General features: G+C 43.6%; 2 protein-coding genes and 2 non-coding genes across 4 annotated transcripts; all 4 read right to left on the bottom strand.

Annotated features, from left to right (window-relative positions):
• Positions 1-2,814: 2,814 nt before the first annotated feature.
• On the bottom strand, positions 2,815-5,317 carry RASL11A (RAS like family 11 member A). The gene is made up of 4 exons (XM_032838246.1): positions 5,130-5,317; positions 4,655-4,711; positions 4,470-4,549; positions 2,815-3,532 (listed from the first exon to the last, which is right to left on the bottom strand). The coding sequence occupies exons 1-4, from the start codon at positions 5,251-5,253 to the stop codon at positions 3,065-3,067; spliced, it is 729 nt and encodes a 242-aa protein (XP_032694137.1). The 5' UTR covers positions 5,254-5,317; the 3' UTR covers positions 2,815-3,064.
• Positions 5,318-13,591: 8,274 nt separating this feature from the next.
• Positions 13,592-18,396, bottom strand: RPL21 (ribosomal protein L21). The gene is made up of 6 exons (XM_032838168.1): positions 18,305-18,396; positions 16,136-16,214; positions 15,809-15,870; positions 15,110-15,222; positions 13,903-14,053; positions 13,592-13,709 (listed from the first exon to the last, which is right to left on the bottom strand). Exons 2-6 carry the CDS (start codon positions 16,200-16,202, stop codon positions 13,620-13,622), a joined length of 483 nt encoding a protein of 160 aa, XP_032694059.1. The 5' UTR covers positions 16,203-16,214; positions 18,305-18,396; the 3' UTR covers positions 13,592-13,619.
• Positions 14,939-15,065, bottom strand: LOC116855513. Its single transcript, XR_004380370.1, has one exon. It is a non-coding gene; the product is annotated as a small nucleolar RNA SNORA27 (small nucleolar RNA).
• LOC116855511 lies at positions 15,338-15,408 on the bottom strand. Its single transcript, XR_004380368.1, has one exon. It is a non-coding gene; the product is annotated as a small nucleolar RNA SNORD102 (small nucleolar RNA).
• Positions 18,397-23,674: the final 5,278 nt, after the last annotated feature.

Genomic DNA, 23,674 nt, shown 5'->3' with positions numbered 1-23,674 from the left:
CTCCCTCCTGGTAACTCCAGGCTCCCCTGTCCCATCTTCAGGGCTACCATCCCAGGGTTCCTTCCAGATGCATCCCATGCACCACACCCCCATCAGCAGGAGGCCTGGGGAAAGGGAATTGGGGTCCTTCTGACACCAGAGATCCAGTATGTATGTTGGGTCCGTTCTGGGGACCAGAAATAAAGGAAGCTTTGAGGTCCCGGAGGAGGTCAGTTATTTGTGATGCTGAGGACAGGAAAAAATACCATGGGGAGTGCGTTCTGCTTGGCCTTCCAGCCTGCCTGAGCCCCAAGAGGCTGCTACCCCTTTGGAACTGCCCTGTGACTCATCTTTTGACCCCTCTGGTCCCCACTGTGCTCCCTGCTGGAGAGTTCAAGGGTACTTCCTGTCCTTACCATTGTCACTTGGAACTTCATGACAGGCTGCCTTGGGACATCTCTTATATTGTTCTTTTTAGCTTTTTCGTGATGACTTTTCCCATGGGATGTCTGATCTCCACTCCTTAGAGGCAAAGGAGCCCTGGGCACTGGGTGGCAGTCTGGGCGTGCTGGGGGTGTGGCAATGATTGCATCAGCCTGTTGCTTCCTGTCCTCTCCTACAAAGTTAAGATGTACGGTAACAGAGGGAATGGCTGATCATAGGAAGAACTGCTTTTGTTTTGAGGAAGAAGAATTAGGCACTCTTTCAAAGATAATGGAACTCAAAATCGTATTTTTCCTTAATTATTTGGACACTGCTTTAAACGTGAATTATCTCATTTTTGTAATCCTTTATGCCATTTTGCACAGGTAGACACTCATCAACCATAGGGAAGAATGGTGTTAACAGCATAAACATGGACACAGGTGTCCTTGGAAGGTGGGGGTAATGGTCCACAATGGCCAGAAGCTAGATATGTGTCATTTCCTCTCTGTCACTGCTCATCAAGTACTTTAACTACTCAGAATATCTCTTGTCCTTGTTCTGCAGATGTGACAAGTTGTTTCATGCAACCTCCTGTTACTGTCCCTTGGCACCAAAAAATAACGAATTCAGCTATCATATTATTCATCGAATTTTTACTGGAAACCTACCACTCTGGGTTCAAGCACTAGGCCGGAAGCCTGGGTACAAAGTCATGAAATGCAGTTACAGGGGCACCTGGGTGGCTCAGTGATTAAGTGTCTGCCTTTGGATCAGGTCATGATCCCAGGATCCTGGGATCGAGACCCACATCGGGCTCTCTGCTCGGTGGGAAGCCTGGTTCTCCCTCTCCCACTCCCCTTGCTTGTGCTCCCTCTCCCATTATGTCTCTGTCAAATAAATAAAATCTTAAAAAAAAAAAATGATGTGCAGTTACAGCCACGAGCAGTGGTCCTTCCAACGGGGGTGACAACTAGCCCCGGGACATGGGTCGAGTGTCCCAGAAATGCTGTAGAGGAGGCCTCGGAGCGGGCAGCCTGGGGGGCTAAACAGAGCACATGACTTGAGTCTTGAAAAATGAGTTAGTGATCTTTTAGGAGATAAGAGGAAAAATATTGCAGGCACAGGGAATAGTTCCTGCGAAGGCAGGAAGGCCTGCAAGAGCCTGGCATATATGGAGAACAGCAGACTGTTCTGTTGAATGGGCCTTCAGCCCCACTGTGTGAGGTGTTGTGTAAACGTGTGTGAGTGTGTTTGTTGGAGGGGATGATAAGGCTGGAGAGGTGGTAGAGAATCTTTTTGTTTTTAAAATTTTATTTATTTGACAGAGAGAGAGAGAGATTAACAGCAAGAGAGGGAATACAAGCAGGGGGAGTAGGAGAGGGAGAAGCAGGCTTCCCGATGAGCAGGGAGCCCAATGCGGGACTCGATCCCAGGACCCTGGGATCATGATCTAAGCTGAAGGCAGACGCTTAACCAGAGCCACCCAGGCACCCTGAGGTGGTAAAGAATCTTGACGCCATGCCTCATTTATATTTTATCCGGCGGCTAAGGGGAACACAGCTGAGGTTTTTCAATCAGGGAAATAAATGATTAGGGTTGGTTTTAGGTGGGTTGTTCTGGTCTAAAGAAAGAATTAGAGGGGTATGAGTCCAGAGGCCAAGAAACCGGTCTCACCTGCACTTGCCTGCCAGTCAGGGCAAGAGAGCTATACAGGCCTGGACTCTGGCAGAGTGATGTTTCAGAGAAAAACAGGAGAGAGAACTGACAGATCAGGTGCCCTGTTGGATTCAAGGGTCAGGGAGAAAGAGCAGGAAGGAGAATTTGGGGGGCGGGGAGGGGGGAGGAGCACAGGGAGAGGGAGACTCTTAAGCAGGTTCCATGCCCAGCATGGAGCCCGATACAGGTTCCAACGTGGGGCTCAATCCCGCGACCCTGAAATCATGACCAGAGCCAAAATCAAGAGTCCGACACTTAAGGGACTGAGCCACCCTGGCACCCCGGGAAGGAGAATGTTTAAGCAACTCTAGGTAGGGTGTACTTATTGACATGAAAAATTTCTGTTTTCTAATGCAGGTAGAGAGGGTAGACTTCCATTTGCACCAATAAATAAAATAGCCATTCATGTTTCCAACTTGTTAACACCAGCATACTATGAACCCCTTTCCTTGAAAATCACATGGTATCAATTTCATGCCGGTGGCAAAGTGCCCTAGTTGACAGACATCCTGCAGTTGCTCAAATCTTTTCTCTTCCACATTCTTTCCTTTCTCCCACAACAGATTCCCTCTACATCGGCCCCCCTAGTACCACAAGACACCAACAGGAGTTCAGACTGAGGGCAAGCATGGAGCCGTTCTGGGCTCTGGTGCAAGTCTGATTTCTATAAAAAGACATTTAGAAAACAAGGAGCAATGTTGCCATTTTGCCTTTAATGGAAAAGTGGCTAGCAGTTACAGTAAAAAAAAAAAAATCATTTTATTTAAAAAAATCTCTACCAACTTCTAGGCAATCACTGGGTTTTCAGAAATACACATACACTTGAAAACCAATAGTCTGTATAAAAATAAACTTTGAATGTGCAATTAAAAAGGGAGGTCCCCAGTCTTTTTCAGCTGCACAAATGCACAGTAAAAAGGAGCCAAGTCGGTGTGAGATGGGTTTACCCCAGTGCAGAGGGGGATTTCACTTTGGAAGACAGAGCCTGTTTGAAGCGCCTCTTGAGGTCTTGCATGTTGGGAGAGCGCGGCCGGGGAATGATGGAGGCCCTCCTCCTCTCCCCGCTGAGGCTGTGCAGCTTGCTCACCTCTTTACAGAGATGCTGAAACACATCACAGACGTCCTCATAGTTTTCACTGGTGGAAATTTCAAGGAACAGGCTGCCCAGTTCATTGGCCAGTTGAATGCCATCATGCGTTTGCACCTGACGGGCATGGAGAAGGTCCCCTTTGTTGCCCACGATGATGACAGGGGCCCTAGAGTCAGGGTGGACCTTCCGGATGTGGTGGTAAAGGGGGCGGATGGACTGGTAGCTGTCGTAGTCTGTGATGGAGTAGACCAGCAGAAAGCCCTCTGCCCACTGCACACACTTGGACAGGGAATCAACTAACTGGGTCAGGTTGTCTTGGACCTGAGAAAGATCAAAACGAGTCTGGATCAAGGAAGCCCTCAGTGGGAGAGGACTCAAAATAACATCAGAGCAACGCTTGCAAAAAAACATTCAAAAGAGAAATCTTAAATACAGTTTGCAGACGCTACCTAGCTTCTGCAGGAGGAGGCTTTGGATGCAGGAAGAGCAAGCTCCCTGCCTGGGTTATTTTACAGCTGTTGCCAATGCATTATCCTTAAACCCCTGCTTGGCGGGTATTCTGTGGCGAGCCCTGGCTGACTGCAGAAGGACTTCAGTGAGAACTTTCAAAGAAGAATGGCGCAATCTTTAGGGAACTGAGAATAAACAAAACCTTGAAAATAAGCCAAGATAAATATCTTTTCCCAAGCCCATAAAAATATTTTTAGCATGTCCTTTTGAGAATGTTACAGAAACAAATTCCTTTTTTCTGTTCTTCCACAAGACCTTTCCTCCCTCCAAGGGAGAGCAATTAATAACTTGTTAATCAAGTTAAATTCCTGACTGCTTGCCAGGGGGCTATCTGGTTGCAATTAACTGACTTGAGGGAACAGTTACAAACAGAAGCACTCTTGCTGTCCTTGCTAGCGGAGAGGACTGGCTCAGGAATCCCACCACCAACAGTTCGGTTAATGGGTTCATGGCCCCGCTCTGAAAAAAGCGGTGAGCCCCAACCCTGCAAATTGTGAGTGATGTCTCAGCCAGAGCTGCAAAGAGACTGTTAACTATCTCTCCCCTTTGGAGATGCTGGACTGGAGGAAGCTGCCAGTCTAACCATCCACTCACCCTGTCCCTACCAGGAGGGTTTCTAACAGCCCCCCTGCGGACAGCCCGGCCTTCACGGAAATGCGAAACAGGTGTGTTTACACATCTTGCTCCTGCTGGGGAGCCCCCGGGTGTGTGGGAGGTGGTGAGCTGTTTTGCTTCCCGCTGTCCTTACCTGGATGCCCCCGGGGGTGTCCTGGATCTGCAGGGATAGCTGGTCTCCCTCTATGTAGACCAGCCGTGAATACAATTTGCCTGAAGGATGAAGGAGAGTTTGCTTTAAAATTCCTACATACGTATCAGAAAAAAGAAAATCGGAGCATGCGGCCATAAAAGCAGAGAGCACGAAATTATTCTAACCTGTATTCGGTTCATAATCACCGATGAATCTCTTGGTCAGGAAGCGCACGATCATTGCTGAAAAGGAAAAATAGGAAAATCAATTAAAGGACTAGGACAGAACAGTAAAGCCGGGACGCTCTCTTGGAAAAGGAGAGGGCGCCGGACCGCAGAACAACGGGTATTGCCCACGTTGCAAGGCTCTGCAAAGCCAAGGGTGCGGCCGTGGCAGTCTCCCACGGGTTTTGCGGCGGGTGTGACCGCAGGTATCCACCTGCCGCGCCAGTCCCCCTCCTCCTGCAGGGGGCAAGTCAGGCGCGAGCCCAGGAGTAGACGCCCCGGGGAAGCAGCGGGGAAAGCGGGCTGGCGGGGGAGAGCCGTGGCTGGCGCGGAAACTTCCAGGTTCTTCCTGGCGCTCCAGCCTCCTCCCCTCCGCCCAGAGCTCCGGCTCTTCCCCAACGCCCGGTCGTCCCCGCGCAACCCCCTGGGTACTCACCGCTCTTCCCCACCCGGCCGGCGCCCAGCACGGCCAGCTTGATGTCCTTGGGCAGGAGGCAGTCGGAGGAGGACTCGGGGATGGGCGCGAGCAAACAGTGCCCAGACATGGTTGGCGGCCGCATTGAGAGCGCGTCTGTCGAGCGGGTCCCGCCACCGAGAGCGCAAGCCCGCCGAGCCCGGCCTCAGGCGCAGCGGAGGAACTCGCGAGCAGTGCTCGGGGACCGCAGCGGCCGACCGAGCTGTCAGGGTGGGCGGTTTTTAAAGGGCTGGGCGCGCGCCGTGAGGGCGGGGCGGCCACCTCCGGCCCCGCCCCCTTCCCGCCCCTTCCCGCCCCTTCCCGCTGGGGCCCGCAAGGCCGGCGCTGGAGAGCCGAGTGGCCGGGCGCCGGGGGCGGGCGCACAGCCTCACCGCCTGCAGCGCTCCGCCCCGGGCCCCAGAAGGACAGCCACCGTTCCGCGAGCGCGTGGGAGGCCTCTGGTCAGGCTGTGCCGGCGCCGCCCTGGGGGCCCCTCCACCCCGCAGAGACTAGCCCGGGTCACTAGACCAGTGGGTGAACCCGAGATCAGTTATGAGCTGCGGGAGGGAAGAAAGAGGAAAAAGTGCCATCAGTCGGATATTTCTGCAACAATGGGAGGGATAAATTCCTGATGGGTCTGTTGCCCTTTTTATTTTCATAAGATGCTGAGGGGTGACATTACTAAGGAAAAAGGAGGAGGGTAAAGCCGTGAATTAGTAGCGGTATAAGGGAACTGCAGTCACTGTGACCTTGCTCCAGGTTTGCGAAGCCTCGGGGCAGTAATTGTTTGCTGCTCAGCCTCCAACCTCAGACCCTAGAGGCTGGCCTTGGTTTAATCCGCTCATTAGTGAACACTCAATACACATTCCATCCTCTGGGAGCTTTGGCTCTTTGGACTAATTCTCTGTCATTAATACTGTCCTATGCACTTGAGTCATGCATTTGCTTTTATTATTCACGTACTTTTTTTAAGATTTTATTTATTTATTTATTTGACAGAGAGACACAGCAACAGAGACAACACAAGCAGGGGAGAGGGAGAGGGAGACGGAGAGGGAGAAGCAGGCTTCCCACTGAACAGGTAGCCTGATAAGGGGCTGCATCCCAGGACCTCACTGGGATCATGATCTGAGCCGAAGGCAGACTCTTAACCAACTGAGCCACCCAGACGCCCCCAAGTATTTACTTCTAAGTGTAAAATGAAGTTTAGGATAAGGATGGGGTAGTGGAAGAAGGGGACACAAAAGAGAAAAATGGCCTGGTCTTGGGTTTGGGGAGCCCACCATAGTATGGCAGAAGGCTTGGGATTTGATCCTTACAGGTTAGAACTCCATGCTTCTGGCCTCCAGTATACCAGCCTCATATGTCTAATTGCCTAATGGAGGGCCCCATCCTTATTGCTTTCTGTCTTGGTTGTATTAGTTAGCTTTTGCTGCAAACTGCTCAAAACTTAATGGCTTAAAACAGCAATCCCCCTTAGTTGCTTACCTCTATAGGTCAGTGGTTATGTTATCCTAATCTAGGCTAGACTCAGTTGACCTAGGCTGGGCCCTTTCATGTATCTGCAAAGAGCTGGGAGAGGGGGGATGGTAGCTGGCCAGCTGTCAGCAGTGATGGGGGAGGGGCAGTGGCAGATTCACAAGTCTGAGTCCACCCACCCACCCACACACACTGGCTGGCTAAGGTTTGCTCTCCTGGTGGCTGAGCAGGTTTCAGAGTGAAAAGGCCTCTTGAGCCCTACTCCAGGGTGGAAACCATAACCTCTGCTGCAGTCACAATTCCAGCCCAAATTCAAGGAGAGGGGAAGGGATCCACTCCACTCCTCAGCGGAGGGCACTGAAATCACCTTTGAAAGGGCTGGGTGGCTCAGTCGGTTACGCATTGAGCTCTTGGTCTCCGCTCAGGGGCTCAGGTCATTATCTCTGGGTTGGGAGATGGAGCCCTGCCTTGGGCTCACCCCTCAGTGGGAAGTCTGCTTCCTCTCCTTCTGTCCTCCCCTCCCCTCCTCCCGGCTCTTGCACTACCTACCTCTCTGAAATAAATATTTTAAAGAAAAAAGAAAGGGCTGGGTGGGATGCAGAGAGGGATAGAGAATGGAATCCACTTTCAGCAACCAGCTACACTAACGCATGTTTCCATCTACTCAGAATTCCAGACCAGCAACCTAGGAGCCATCCTTGACTCCAACCACTCTCACTTCAAGTTCCACCATTTCTATTGCCTACACCCCTTGACATCTCCCCTTTTCCAGCCCCACTGCTCTCTTCACCTCTCAGGTGAATTCTTCAGGACTCCCGCTGTAGACTAGGACTAGATGAGGACTTGTTTATTTGCTCCTCTCTTGGAAGCTTTCTTCGATCACCCATCCCCACCTCTATCTCCCAGTTTCTCCCTCTTAGGACACTCTTAGCACCACTGATCTCAACTGTCACTTTCTGTTAAATTTGTTTCGAGAGTGTCTCAGCGGGGGTGGGGAGGGGCCCAGGGGCAGAGACTCTAGCTTGTGTCTTTAGCACCAGCACATAGTGGCACCCTGGACTTAGGTGGTTCTTTGTTCATTGACCAACTTTCTGAATGAATAAATGAATAAATGATGTCTTCACTGTGTGAACTGGAAAAGACAGGAGTCATGTGTGTAACCATCATCCCAATAGCTTGGTTTTGAGAGCAACCTACTCTCGAGAGAAAGTGTTCCAGGAAATGTCCTGAGATGAACTGCTGTATTTCAGTTGCACTGACTTTTGGCAGCTTACAAGGCAATCCCCTTCTGTTCAACTTCAGTTTAACTGGAAAGACTTAAAGCAGGGCACCTCATTCCTTGACAGGAGAGAGAGAACCATAAAGACAGTTACTATTTATAGAACAACCATGAAACTATTAGGCTCCAGGGATCCTTCAGCTCTTCAGTGATAGGGGCCCAAGTCGTTGGGTCCCAGATGCTCTTGGCTCTCTTTGAACACAAAATGGCCCGTTTCATCAAACACCAAGTCCTCACTAAAGCAAGGGAGAGTGGGACTCTATTCATCTCCATTATGAAATAAAATAATTCTCAGAACCCAGCAGACTTTCTCTTACCTCTCAGTCTCCAGTACCGAGAAGCTGAGAGTTTATCCAAGTACTAGCAAAGAAGACTGGGATTGTCACTACCTTAAAACAACCCTAACTCCTCCCCAGGAGCTAGCAGACAACTTGCTCCCCCATTAAAAATCAAGAAATAGAAGAACAGATCACCGTTGAGCAGGAATCACCCAACTCTGCCACAAACACCTTTCACTCTCCTGGGATTAAAATGCAGAACTCTCAAGGGAAAAGAGAGCACTTTCTTGGCTCAATCTTGGACTTACCGCTACACCTCATTCCATACCCTACATTCCCTGTCAGGAGTAAGATCATTTTAGTTTAAGATCACCCAATAAGTAAGATTCCTACGACTGTTCTCTGTCCACTGATAATTACATTCCATTTTGCATGCACATTCGCACCTTTGCTCAGAGCTCAAAATGTTATTTTATTCCCCTTGGAAAGCTCTTTGCATTTGCAAATAGACAAGAGAATCCATGACCTTTTAATAGACAGTATGTTACTGAACAGTTACTGAACATTATAAATAGTATTGCCTAAATTGTTGCTGCTTGAGTTCTATTTCATCTTGGATTTCTTTGTGTCCAGAGTTATGTAAAAGTGTACTGCAACCAATGTAATACAGGCATACTGAAGTGGTTTTAAAATGATAATGGAAATGCGTAGGCACAGATATGGATACACAAATCCTGTGGGTGTTCAGAATGAGTATGAAGGGCAGAATTCGGTATTTGCCAATAACAGCCTTGGGAAGTTATTAACCCTTTACCAGCTAAATAAGCTTGATTGCTAGTCCTGAGGCAAAGCTGCCAAGGGTCCTCCTCCGGTTCAATAACCCCTCTCCACCATCCATCCCCTCCTAATACCAACTCTTTGTGTGTATCCTAAATCCTTGAACAATGAACTTTCTGGAGACTCACAGACTACCTTTAGGTAATTTCACCAGAATAAAAATTGTGCTTTCCTACTAGCTCCCTAGTTTATTTCAACAGTCAAAATTACTGAAAATCTACTCACTGCAAGGCTCCTCTAAGTGCTGGTACAGAATACAAAGAACAGCTAATTTTCTATTACCAATCATCTACTGAGGGGGATGACAAGGTCTAAGACATTCCTGCCTGCCTTCACAGACATCTCCATAGTGAAATTAATTATTTTTTTAAAAGATTTTATTTGACAGAGAGAGAGATCACAAGTAGGCAGAGAGGCAGGCAGAAAGAGGGGGAAGCAGGCTCCCCGCTGAGCAGAGAGCCCGATGCGGGGCTCAATCCCAGGACCAAGCTGAAGGCAGAGGCTCAACCCACTGAGCCACCCAGGTGCCCCAAAATTCATTATTCTTCATAAATTTGTCAAAAAATTCCATTTCTTTTTTAATCTAAACCTGTAAAGTGGGTTAACTATCTCCTAAATTGAGGTTCAGACAAGGTTAGTTACTTACCCGAAGTCACTGAGCCATTCCGTAGGAGACACTCCAACCCCTCTGATTTCTCATCTTGGCATTTTCCATTGATGCAGAAAGCAGGATGAAAACACTCTGGTCATGTAAAAGGAATGACAAAGCAGGTCGGGGTGCCAACTCCCAACAGAGCTGGGATAGGAAGAATTAAATCTGAATGGGGGAGGGAGGTGGTGGTAATCAGGGAAAGCTACAGGAAGAATTGGCCTGGTCTCTGAGCATGAGTAATATTTGGTAGGTGGAAACAGAAGGTGGGAGATGGCATGTCAAGTTGAAGGAACAGCATGAGCAAAATCCTCAAAGTAGAAGTATGATACAAGTCTGGGGAGCTATGAGTAGTACCAAACATTAGAAAGGATGGGGTGGATGGTCCAAAAAGTTGGGGACCAAACTGTGGATGGCAATGCATTATATGCTCAGGGATTTATCTAGAGGTTATGTAAAGCCACTGAACTCTTAATGAGGGTAACCCTGACTGTAATAGGGTCAGTGTTATGAGCATTTAATGAACAGAGTATCATCTTGCTCTCTAGATCTTAGAACTGTTTCCTTATTCATCTTCCATAAGCAATTATTTTGAACCTCCTCACTCAGGAGCAAGAAGTTCAATCACATCCTCAACTTGAGCTAGGCCATCACCTCATTTAGAATAGAGTACCTCACTGCATTCTTTTCCCAATCAAATGATTTCCATAAATCCCAATCTTGCAAGGAAGTAGGTATCAAAGCATTTTCTCTATGCTTTTCTCACTTGGGGCTTTATGAGCTAGCCTGTCAGTTAATCCTCACCACACACATTTGCAGTTTGGAAAGAACAATACAGAAACCCTTCGCTTATTCACTCCTCTGTAAACACTTTCTGCCTCAGCAATACGAGCTGCAGATGCTGCCTCACTGCTATTACTCATAACCGAGTAACTTGTCTCACAGATTCTGGGAAAGCTTTTGTATCAACAATACCAACTGTTTTCCTTTTAAGTGGGGATGGGATAAACACGTGTATTCCAAATCTAATTGTTTTATTTCTCTTGTGCTCAAAAAGATAAACCTACTTCATTCTTATCAACTTTTATTTCTAAGTTTTAGCAAAATTGTTTTTTTTTTCTACTTTTTTCCCCTATCATAGTACAGGGAAAGGTTGACTCTAGTGAGAATACAGTGGATATGAAACTGGTTTTTTTTCTGCCACAACATTGAGAATGTTAATTTCATTCAGCCCTTGGGATCATGCTCAACTCAACAAAAACAGAAGTTCTCAAAATGTACCTGGCTAGATCAGAAAAGATAGAATCGAAAGTTCAAGGAGCCATGCACCTTCATTTACTTCATTACCTTCATTTACGGTAAATGAATTGGGCAGAAAGGTTAAAATTTAGAACATTTTTCTTCATCCTCACCAAGTGTAGAAAAGGGAATTGTACAGTAAGAGATTCTTTTCTAATTCTACAATCTGTAACAATTTCTCATTATTTAAAAGGACCTGCACTTCAAGGCAGGCACGTAATTTATCAGCACACACACATTACTCAAAGCTAGGGAGTTTGATGCAATTTGTTTCTCCAATCTGTGTATTTCCAGGATATCCAGATGGAGCTGCCCAAGAGGGAGCTGGAAATAGAGGTTCAGAGAACATGAGTTCTGAAATTTGAGTCTCAAGTATATTAGAGATGACTAAATACATAGATCAGTGGTTCTCAAACTTGAGCAAGCATCAGTCACCCAGAGAGGTTCTGAAGTGTAGGGCTCATCCCTAGAATTTGGTTTAGTAGGCCCACATCTTTAACAAGTTCCCCCAAAATGTTGATGTCAGGTGAGGAACCATACTTGACAACCATTGGAGCCTACAGCAAAGCCTGACCTCATGACACTGAGACCTAAGCCAAAACCAAGTCGGACTGCACTCCAATACTAAAAATGGTTTATGTACATTCACAGTACCACTATCGCCATTCATAGTGCATTAGAAAATCGCCACACCATACATCAGTTGAAAGAGTTCACTTTATGGTGACCTGCCCTAAGAACTCCCCTAAACTAGTTATATTTACAGCCCTTTTATCTCAATATTCACCTTCACCAGCCCTCCTGAATTTAGGGACCAGATCCTCTGCCATGTCTTTTGTCACAATTGTCATCTGGTGTCATAGGAATATGGAGTCACAGGTCCTATGTGCATAAAGGACCTCTGGGAATCATTTGGTCCAATCTCTATACACATATAGACAATACCCTCATTTTACATGGGTCAACAGTAAGGTTAATACGAACTGCTGAAAAATGAACAAAGTTTGAGGTTTCCCGATCTTTCTACATCATGTAGGAGACTTAATATTAAATCTCAATTACACATGAACAAAATTGTTTTGAGACCTTTAAAATCCAAATCACTCTAGTTTGGTGAAGTCCTAGGAAAACAAAATTAAGCATACATACAGAAATTAGAAAATGTGTCTGGCGCACTTGGGTGGCTCAACTGGTTAAGCATTTGCCTTTGGCTCAGATCATGATCCCAGGGTCCGGAGACTGAGCCCATCAGGTTCCCTGCTGGCAGGGAGCCAGCTTCTCCTTCTCCCAGCTTGTGCTACCTCTCTCAAATAAATTTTAAAAATCTAAAACAAAACAAAACAAAAATCTAAAACAAAAAACGTTAAAAAAGAAAAAAAGGCAGTGCTTTCCTCAATTCAAAAAACATTTATGAAGGGGCACCTGTGTGGCTCAGAGGGTTAAGCCTCTGCCTTTGGCTCAGGCCATGATCTCAGGGTCTTGGGATCCAGCCCGGCATCCATCGTCCATCAGGCTCTCTGCTCAGCAGGGAGCCTGCTTCCTCCTCTCTCTGCCTACTTGTGATCTGTCAAATAAATAAAATCTTTAAAAAAAAAAATTATGAAATACTTATTGGGTGCCTGGGTGGCTCAGTGGGTTAAGCCTCTGCCTTCAGCTTGGGTCATGATCTCGGGGTCCTGGAATCAAGTCCTGTGTCGGGCTCTCTGCTTGGCGGGGAGCCTGTTTCCCCCTCTCTGCCTGCCTCCCTGCCTACTTGTGATCTCTGTCAAATAAATAAAATCTTTAAAAATAAATAAAAGAAATATTTACTATGTGCCAGGACCCAGGAGGACATACTAAGAGTTTTTTAAACCCAGATCTAATGTGAAGATCAAGTTTTTAAAAATTATGAACACACCTGTAGTGGGAACAGGCATAAGGGATTTATTCTACCATCCCAAACCATAATTTCTCTTCTCTGATTCCAAGCACTTCCATTCATTCCTCTCCATAAATTACTTTTATCAGGGAAGGTTCACCTATGACACTCAAGGTGAACAAAGAACTATCAGGAATTCACCAACTTAAAGTATAGGTATTTCAGGGAAAGATACAAGTACAAAGGAACTGGGGAAAGCAAGCAATTCCAAGAACCAAAATTTTCCCAAGAGCCAGAGCAACATACAGGAAAACCATAACAGGAAATGATAAGGAAAACAATTTAGGAGGAACCAAACAGAGTGCTTTAAACCATCTATTTTTAAATAGTACTCTTCAAAGGCAAGTTCTTTAACCTCACAACAGCTATTTAAGGCAGGATACAATTCCAAGACTCAACTTTCCCTAAGCTTAAATGCAATGCAACAGATAATCTTTCACGTATTTTTTACATTTTTTTCTTTGGGATTTGGAGAGACTATTTGCCAACCATAAATATTTTTAAAGTAATATCTGGCAGTTTTCTAACCAACTGAGTATGTTCTTTTCTATGATAAACCACCTCAGATCTTTCAGCAAGAAAAAAAGCCACTAAGTTTGAATAAAGATATCACCCAAAGAATTAGGACACAAAGTTTGCTTTAAGTATTTTTTTGGGGAAAGGACACTACACTTCTACTCAATTAAGAGAAACAATTTTACAGTCTTGAGGTCTTTTATTTTCTTTATATTTATCATGCCATGAATTCATAGGGAATGGGTTCCAGCAGTTCGGGCTCCTTTCCATTGGTTCTCACGAAATGTGCTTCTCTGGGTGGAGCAGGCTATTGGGAAAAAAAAAAAAAAAAAAACACCAAGGGAACAATTACAACAGGGACGTGATCTGTTTTGAAGTGTTCTCAGAAACAAAGAAATAAAATACTTAATTCATTCGCCTTTATATGAAAAAGAAATTACTACTGAGCAAGTTTTAAAATTCCGAAGATTAATAACAAAAACCATCTGTCAAGCACTCACCTGACGCTTCAGCTGAACCCAAGTACCTTTCTCTTTGGCTTCCTTCTTTTTCTGATCATTTTCCTTTACACGCTTCAGGAAGCTATCTCGGCTCTTTGAATGTTTAATATGCTCAATGCGGACATTAATTCTCTTGGCAAGAATCTTGCCCCTGGGGAGAATCAACATTACTATAAATGCTTCAGCAAAAATTTAACAAAGTCCAATTTTACTTGGCAATTTCATTTATTAAATAAACCATAAACCTTTTACCTACAAATAGGATTACACAGCAAGGTGATGGCTAATTTATAATCTTTAATTGTACTAGAAGAAAACTTGAAGCAAACACCTCCACTTTTTTTTTTTTTTTAAACATTTATTCACTGGGGTGCCTGGGTGGCTCAGCCGTTGAGCATCCCACTCTTGGGTTTTGGCTCAGGTCACCATCCCAGTGTCATGGGACTGAGCCGTTTTCGGGATCTACACTCAGCAGGGTGTATGCTGGAGATTGTCTCTTTTCTCCCTCTGCCCCTCCCCACGCTGCTGACGGTCTCTCTAAAAATAAAAGGTTTATTGGGGGCAGGGAGAGTCTTAAGCAGACTCCATGCTGATTGTGGAGCCTGACTCGGGGCTCCATCCCACAAGCCAAGCCGAAACCAAGAGTTAGATACTTAATGGACTGTGCACCCATACGTCACCAAACATCTCCACTTTCAAGCCTCCCCCCCTTTTATTTAAAGATTTTATTTATTTATTTGACAGATCACAAGCAGGCCGGGGCGGGGACAGGTTCCCTGCTGAGCAGAGAGCCGGAAGCGGAGCAAATGATCCCAGGACTCTGGGATCATGACCTGAGCCGAAGGCAGAGGCTTTAACCCACTGAGCCACCCAGGTGCCCCTCAAGCCTCCTTTTGATGAGGTGACAGACCTTGAAGTACCATAAGCCAAAACCAAATCACTAACTGAATTTACCACTTACACTTCTTTTTATACTTTGAAAACTAGAACTGCTTAATACCAAACCCTAATAAAACTTTCCATTAAGTCTAGTTCAATGTGTTTCCTCTGACAGGATACAAGGCAAACACCCAGTTTGCTTGAGTTTTGAAAGGATGTTTCCTTTGCCCCACTTGAATGACCAATAAAGACATAAGTCAAATTGGCAAAGTGAAAAGGGGGTATGAGGGAATACTAATCTGCTAAAAAGAACTCTGACATTACTTACTTAACTTGTTTGTTTACAACAATACCAACAGCATGCTGAGTAACATTGTAGACTCTTCCAGTTTTGCCATGGTAACATTTGTGGGGCATTCCCTTTTGAACAGTGCCCATTCCCTGTTAAGAAAGGAGATGAAAGTTATGCCAGCATTTCCCCTTCCTTTTACATCCTGGCTCTTATTTAAGTAACTAAGATAGTCTACAAATTTTTTCTTTCAAATGGTAACTCAAGAGCCTTCAGAGCCGGTGAAATGTGTTTTTCACACTGCTTCAAGCAATCAAAAAGACAATCATCATTAAGCTCCAGAGTACCAGGATACATTTAAATACCGGTCACAAAAGAACTTTTTACTGTTTATTTAAAAAAATAACAATCTCCATCTCCGTCTCCATCAACAATTACATTTTGCACCAAAGTATTATCCCTTTCTGTTATCAACAAACTCCTCATTTTTTTCATAACCCGTTAACAAACAAGTTAGGAGAAAATTCTTAGATTCTGGAATAGCACTTCAGAGACTCTGGTTTCTGAGTTAAATGAGCCATTCTACACTTAAGAGCTCTTATTCAGACCAAAGATTTTTCCCATTCAGGAGAATAAAAAGCCAACAGATGCAACACACATTTGAATTCCAATATTAGATTAAACTTTTCTACCTTCTAATATTATTCTGTAGGTTATTCACCTAATTTTAGAATTTACCTTGATGTCCACAATATCACCTTTCTTGTAGATTCGCATGTATGTGGCCAAAGGAACAACTCCTGCACCCAAAAAAATCAGTATCGTCAGTATCAAGATTGAAGTCTACCTTATTAAAAAAAAATGTAAGCTTACTAGCTTTCAACATATTTTATCTTTGACAGTTTTATTTTTAAATCTTGTTTGTAAGAAACTACTATATGAAATTTATGCTTTTTATTTATTACAAAAACATCTTGAAGTGCTGGTTAATTACTGCCATCTATTAAGAATGCAATGTATAAATGTATGCCATGTTTGCTCTCATAGGAGGGTAAATTTACTTACCATGTTTTCTAAAAGGCCTGGAGAACATGTACCGGGTACCTCTCCTCTTTCCCTTTGTGTTGGTCATTTTGGCAAATTACTGAAAACAGAAAGTATAAAACAGTCAAATGCAAATGCAAAACTGACATCTGTCTTTTTTTTAAAGATTTTATTTATTATTTATTTGACAGTAGGCAGAGAGGCAGGCAGAGAGAAAGGGGGAAGCAGGCTCCCCAATAAGCAGAGCCCAGTGCAGGGCTCAATCCCAGGACCCTGGGATCATGACCAGAGCCGAAGGCAGAAGCTTTAACCCACTGAGCCACCCAGGCACCCCTCAGCCCTGCATTTTTATACGGTAGATTAAACCCCTTCTCTTACTGACTTTTTTTTTCTTTTTTGGTGACAGTGTATCTTACACAACCATCTGTTAACTGTCACGAATCCAAATCACTTCCTATTTATTTCTGACTACTTACTCCATCACTCACTAATAAACATGTAGAGTTGAAGGGGAAAAACACAGGCTTTATAACTTCTGACCTAATTCTGACTGAGATTCTGCCACTTGCTCCCCTGGGAAATTTATATTTAAACTCTGATCCTCATCCGCAAAATGGGAGTTAATCAACTGCGGTAAAATCTACAAAGCATTCACGAAGTTCTAGACTATTTGCTGAACCACAGTAAGTTCATTATCATTATCTAAGAATTCACATACAGGCATCTCACATCAAATCTTTCACTGTTTCTCAAAAGTTTGAAACAATAGGTTTTATTGCTCTAGGTCATTCAAGAGCAGAACTACCATTACTGAAAATTACTTCTACCACAAGGCAAATATATGTAAATCAGGCTTAACCGGACTGGATTGTAACGTAATTTAGTCTCTTATTAACAGTTCTTTTTTTTAAAGATTTGAGGGAAAATGAGAGAGCGCACAAGAAGGGGGAACAGCAGAGGGAGGAGGAGAAGCCCTGAGCCACCAAGGTACCCTTTTATCAACATTTCTTAAAGAAGAGAGACGCCAAAGTACCTTAGTCATTAGCTTGAGAGGTATGGAAACACAATGTTTCACCTAACTCACCAAAGCCAAATCACTGATGCAACAAACGCTTCCATTACTTTTTAAAAAGATAATTAAGCATCTATCAAGTGGCAGATATTCTACTTTGATCCTCAAATTCTCTACATTTGTGTCAACTCATACCGAAGTGTCAAGTTCATAAACAAGGAGAGATGCTCTGCAGGCTCAAATCACTAGTAATAATTAACGCAGGACACAGCAATGCTGTGGATTCTGTAACAGGACCCACCGTAAAATGCAACCGGCAGTTTGCTCAACTCTGGTAGCTACCACTTACAAACAAGATTAAGAAATTAAAGAAAAAGAGAAAGGGGAAGGATGAGGAAGAAAAAAAGAAAAGGGTGATTAAAGGGCAATTCAAGGACTTTCTCCCTAAGATTCCAAATGAAACACCTAGCTATTCCCATGCCACCCCAGCGTTAACAGTATTCGTGGCAACATGAAAGCGCCTGAAAGCACTTTCCGTTTGTCCAAATGGGATCTGGGACCCCAACTTTAAACAGGATTAATTTCACACATTAAAGCCAAATGGTCTACAGCTCTTATCATGAAAAGCATCCTCTCTGTTCTGGGACCACGAGCCCAGGTTTTCAAACCCTAGGCCTCATCGGGTTAAAGTCCATGTCTTTACATCCGTAAAATCATTCCTATTACCCCATAAGCCCCTATCCAACAGCATCACAAGTTTAGACTTTACAAGACTAGCAAAAACACCGTACTGAAGAGTTCGAAAAGCACTGGGCCATGCGGCTGCACAAAGCCTATCCGAAGACCTAGAATACTGAAGCTGAAGCCATGGGGACACAGGAAAAACAAGTTCTTTCTCAGACTGACCCGAATTGCCTCACCCCCAGTGACTCGGCTTCGCTTTTCTCGGGTCTCTCCCTTCTTAGGGTCGCAGCCTTGCCGTCCGGTCCCCAGCCCCCGGCCGACGCCCGGCCCAGGCCACTCCTGTTCTGGACGAACATAGCTCCACCACCTAGGTCAGTGGGCCCCGGACAGACTAGACCGTCTCTCTAGGACCTGAATGCACGACCGCAGCGGCCTTAGGATCAGTACTCGAGTCTGTGGGACACGCGGCACCAGGAGCCACGCGCAAGTCCTACCTGGAAGATGGCGGTTCCGGCCGAAAAGAAGGAGGCGGGGCCGCAGCTCGCGCCTTACAAGGGCCTCCGGGCTGCCCGGACCACTGCCTGAAAGAAATGCCAGGAGAAAGCAACTCCTCTGGGAAAGGGGATCTTCTCAGAGAACAAGGGGAGGCTGGCAGAATATTTTTCTTTCTTGTGAAAAAAAGGCTATAAACGACACTTGGGTCTTTCCGGACAGCCCGGAAAGGGGCCTTCAAGGGCGTCAATCACGACGTCCACGTCCCAAGCGTGCTGACGTTCGCCTTTGCGTCGAGCCTTCGCCGGAAGAGCGCTTGTGTCGGCGTCTCCGGGCGCCGGGGAGAGGTTGGTGTGACGGCGTCTAATTGTTTTGCGGGGCTTCTAACTGCTCTGTTTGTTTGCAGAAATGATTACGTGGGCACAAAATAGAAATTTTAATTAGGCAAGCATATTATCCGCTTTCTGTGTCTTCAAAAGCTTTTTTCCCTATGAGCCAAGACATACCACGCTCTTGCTAGTGTGTGCGTAAATGTTGCATCGTTTTGAAAGCAGTTTGGCAAACAAAGTAAAACTGCAAATTTTTAAATACTGTACCCTAGTATTCTGTTTCTAAGTGTATATCTGGTAGAAACTTTGACAGGGAAATGAGGATGTGCGTAACACCACTGTCAGTAAAAGCAGAAAATTAGCAACATCCACCGAAGAGAATACAGTAATGAGATGTTCATATAATGGGATATGTCAGTAAATCAATACTAGACCCAGAAATTTGAGACAAAAAGAGGAAGGCGTAGAACGTACATAGTATGACAATCTATATACATAGAATCTTAACACATGTGAAACAGTACCATATGTTGTTTAGGTGTGTGTGCATACGTAGTGGAAGTCGTCAAGAAATAAAAGAGGATAAAAATCGAATTTAGAAATCTATTTCACGTCCACTAGAGAAGGAACTATAAGAGAGGTTTTTACTATCTTGACCGTTAGTAAGCTGAGTATTAGGAAATACAGGTAGCCCTTGTTTTATTCACTTTTTTGATATGTATTTCTTTTAAAGATTTTATCTATTTATTTGTCAGAAACAGCACAAACGGGGGAGCGGCAGGCAGGAGGAGAAGCAGGCTACCTGCTGAGCAAGGAGCCTGATGGGGGATTCGATCCCAGGGCCCTAGGATCATGACCCCAGCCAAAGGCCGACACCTAACTGACCGATCCGCCAAGGCATTCCGATTTGTATTTTTAGAAGCATGTTTTTAGAGTAGTGTTAAGATTTATTTTTTAAAATTTTTGAGAAAATAGTAACAGAATTTCTGTATACCTGGTACCCAGTTTCCCCTATTAACATTTTACATTAGTATGGGACATTTGTTACTGTTAGTGGACCAATTTTGTACATTATTGATAACTAAAATCCATTGTTTATTCAGATTTCCTTCATTTATTCAGACGTCCTAATATTCTTTTTCTGTTAGGATTCCATCCAGAATACCGCATTATATGTAATTATCATGTCTTCTGATGCTGTGGCGCTTCCTCAGACTTGCCTTGTTTTTGATAAGCTTGACAGTTTGAGGAGTACTGGTCAGATATTTCACAGCATGTTCCAATACTGGAATTCGTCTGATGCTTTTCTCATTGTGTTATTTTTATGACGTATTTTCTAAAAGCTAAGCAACAAAAAATCTGTTTGAATTTAAATAATATTACTCCACTGATGTTTCACATTTATTTGACTTACTCTCCTGATGCATTTGGATTTGTAATTTCTAAAAACTGCATAGGCTCCAGAATTTTGATTTTTAAATATCCTGTGACTGTAGTCTTTAGCCTTGAGCTCACTTTCTCAAGAACTTGAGAAATCAGGAGCCAGTCTTCATCAATTCCTTTTAGTACATTGACTCCGCCTCCTTAACTGTAACTAATAATTCCCTTTAGCTTCTATATTCTTTATCTGGCTTAATTTTTCGTAGCCATTATTACAGTCACTCCATCTCAACTAACTCAAGTCAGTCTTCCCTATCACTCTCCTAACAAATGTACTACCTGGGGTAAAAGCAACCTCTGTTTTCTTCAACACATAGTTTTAAGAATTAAGATATGTCACATAAAAATCAAGATTTCTGGCTCCTCTTGAAAAGGGATGTGGCGACATACATGGGATTGATAGTTTGGGTGGTAGCAATCCAGTGGTCATCTCATTTAGATCGGATATATATTCTTGAGTTTCATCACCACTGAGCCTACTTCACTTGTTTCCTTGTCTTGCCCCTGTGGCATTTGAGCTTTAACCCCCTGCCACATTCATGCTCAACAGTTCTCAAGTGGCGCCTAACATCCCCACTGCAGTTCCCAAGTTAGTTTACTTACCTACTCTCTGTAAGGTTTATCTCACATTTTTTCTTCAATAACCAAATCTTCCATCCCTTTTCTTCACCTTTTTCTCAGCTGATAATTGCTTCACTTTTATCCCTGTATGAACACGTTTTGGCCTTTCCACCCAAAACCCACAACTCTCTCCTTCCACCTTCCTGGCTCTACTTGACCTCATCTTTCCTTCTACACTGCTCCATATTTTCTTCCACCAACCTTTTTAAAAAAGAATAATTTGAAATGGCTGTTTTTGTACAACAAAAACTGTCCGATTTCAGCAAGGTCATATGGTTAACCTAATACATGAACATTACTATTTCTTATCTCCTATTGTGTTTTCAGTTTAATCTGATTTCTGCCCTGGTTGTGCCACTAAAGCTTCCACGTTACCAAAACCAGAAGGTTCTCTCTTCATGTCTTTCTTCACCTCTCAGAGCCTTTGGCCATTCCCTCCTTGAAACACTATCCTTTCTAACCACTTCACAGCCTATTTTGCTGATTTTCTTTACTCTTCTTGTCTTCTAAATAATAGGCTACCTCAGGACTTGGAACTAGTTCCCCTGCTCTTCTATTTCTCCATTCTCTTCTTGGGGAATTCTATGTATATCTATAATTTTAAATGTTGTCTTTATCCTGCTTACTATCAGATTTATTTTTTAAATTCAGGACTTTTCTCAAAACTATTCAGAGTAACAACTATTCTTGGATACCCTTCAATATCTCAAAGTTAGTGTCCACAATAAAACTTATGATTTCCACTCCCATACCGGTTTTCAGTCCAATGTTTCCCTTGTCAGTAAATAACATAAACCAGAATCCTTGGTTTCATTTTTAAGTTTTCCTTCCCCCTTACCATATCCAGGCCATCAGCAAATTTTGTCCCAGTTCCACCTGCAAAAATGTATTGAGAGATGGCCTGCCTCTTTCCATCTCTGCCAGCACCACTAGAATCTCTCGCTCGAACTAGCAATGGACCCATTAAGGTCACTTTTTTCTCTCTTCTGCTCTGTGCATTTTCTACATAGTAGCCAAAGCATAAGGAATAACGTGGAGGACATTAGGAGAAGGAAAGGAAAAGTGAATTGGGGGAAATCAGAGAGAGAGACAAACCATGAAAGACTGTGGACTCTGAGAAACAAACTGAGGGTTTTGGGGGGTATAAGTGAGCCTGGTGGTGGGTATTAAGGAGAGCACATATTGCATGGAGCGTTGGGTGTGGTGCATAAACAATGAATCTTGGAACACTGAAAAAATTAAATTAAAAAAAAAATCTAAACCTGATTGTGTCATGACTTTGCTTAAAGTCTTCCAAAGACTTTCTGTTAACAATAAAGTCTAAACTCATTACCTTGGTTTACAAGGTCCTGCATAAACCAATTCTTGGTTATCTTCTCAGGTTCACTTGGTTCCTGCCCCAATTCACTGTAGCTCCCACTGCCTTCTGTGAAGTTTCCTGACCCTGAACAGATCTTTCTAGCCTCAAGGGCTTTGTGCCTACTTTTCCCTTGCCTTTCAGATGGCTCATTCTTTCTCATCTTTTTGTTTCCTAAACATGAACATACTACATTGCTTTATATATTTACATGGTTAGGAATTTAGAAAGATATTTAGGTTATAAAGCAAATCCAAATGTGACCAAAATATTTGCAATTACTTCTATTTTAGGTAACTTAAAAAAAAATCTTTGTCATAGGAAAAATTCAATTCTAAGTAGTTCTGTTTTTTAGCATATTCTTTTATTTACCCACTCATCAGTTGGTCCAGGCTAAGTGTAACCAAAATCATATTACTTTTAGCCTAAGAAAATCATAATTAAGAAAATAAAAATAATAAACAAATCCAGAATTAAATGTGTCCTTGCTGTGACCCATCATTTTAGACTTTGTACATTTTTCTTGACTTAATTGAATATAAGTAAATATTTGAAGCCTAGTGTGATGTGTATATATGTGTCTATACATGCGTATACATAGACATGTATATATACATACATATACATAGACGTGTATGTATGTATACATGAGAGAAACATATTTTAATTATACACACTAAAATGTACAGATCCTAACTATAACATTTGTTTCTTTTTTTTTTTTTTAAGATTTTATTTATTTTATTTGACAGATCACAAGTAGGCAGAGAGAGAGAGGGAAGCAGGCTCCCCGCCGAGCAGAGAGCCCGATACGGGACTCAATCCCAGGACCCTGGGATCATGACCCAAGCTGAAGGCAGAGGCTTTAACCCACCGAGCCACCCAGGCTCCCCCAAACATTTTTTTCTAAAAATTTTATTTATTTGTCAGAGAGAGAGAAAGCACACAAGCAGGAGAAGCAGCAGGCAGAGGAAGAAGCAGGCTCCCGGCTGGGCAAGGAGCCTGATGCAGGACTCCATCCCAGGACCCTGGGATCATGATGACCTAAACCAAAGGCAGACTCTTAACCAACTGAGCCACCCAGACATCCCAAGTGGATAATTTTTGACTAACTTTTATAATTTTATAACCAGTATTTCCAACAAAGGTATAGGGCATTGTCATCCCTATCGAAAATTCCCTGATTGTCCTTTCCAACCTTTTCAACGGGTCCTCTTCCTCATCAGAGCCGCCCAATATTTTGATTTTTATAATTGTGGGTTTATTTTGCCTATTCTTAAGTTTCATATAAATGGGGCCTTACAGTGTGTACTCTTGTTTGTCTGGCTCTTTTTGTTCAGCCTGTTTTTAAGATTCCATCATGTCATAGGTACCAATAGTTCAATTCCTTTTTTAATACTAAGTAGTATTCCACTATGTGAATATACTACAAATTATGTATACATTCTTCTGTTCATGGAAATTGGGTTGTTTGCAATTTTTTGATACTATGAATGAAACTGTCGTAAACATTTTGTGAATATGTTTTAATCTATTGGGAAAATATCCAGATTTAACATTGCTTAACCGTAAGGTGGGTGTGTGTCTAACTTCATAAAAAATTGCCAAATGGATTTTCAAAGTGA

Source organism: Lontra canadensis, unplaced genomic scaffold (assembly GCF_010015895.1).
Source record: "Lontra canadensis isolate GAN:19392208 unplaced genomic scaffold, GSC_riverotter_1.0 scaffold103, whole genome shotgun sequence".
Taxonomy (NCBI): Eukaryota; Metazoa; Chordata; class Mammalia; order Carnivora; family Mustelidae; genus Lontra; species Lontra canadensis.
The sequence above is the reverse complement of the archived record's forward strand: the minus strand, read 5'-3'. Positions and strand labels throughout refer to the sequence as shown.

Coding starts and splice junctions, on each gene's coding strand:
- RASL11A (XM_032838246.1), bottom strand. CDS start 5,253: ATGCGGCCGCCAACCATGTCTGGGCACTGTTTGCTCGCGCCCATCCCC. Junction 4,712..5,129: donor CGGCCGGGTGGGGAAGAGCG/GTGAGTACCCAG, acceptor TTTCCTTTTCAG/CAATGATCGTGCGCTTCCTG. Junction 3,533..4,469: donor ACACCCCCGGGGGCATCCAG/GTAAGGACAGCG, acceptor GATCTTTCTCAG/GTCCAAGACAACCTGACCCA.
- RPL21 (XM_032838168.1), bottom strand. CDS start 16,202: ATGACCAACACAAAGGGAAAGAGGAGAGGTACCCGGTACATGTTCTCC. Junction 14,054..15,109: donor GTTGTAAACAAACAAGTTAA/GTAAGTAATGTC, acceptor GATTCTCCCCAG/GGGCAAGATTCTTGCCAAGA. Junction 13,710..13,902: donor GGGTTCAGCTGAAGCGTCAG/GTGAGTGCTTGA, acceptor TTTTCCCAATAG/CCTGCTCCACCCAGAGAAGC.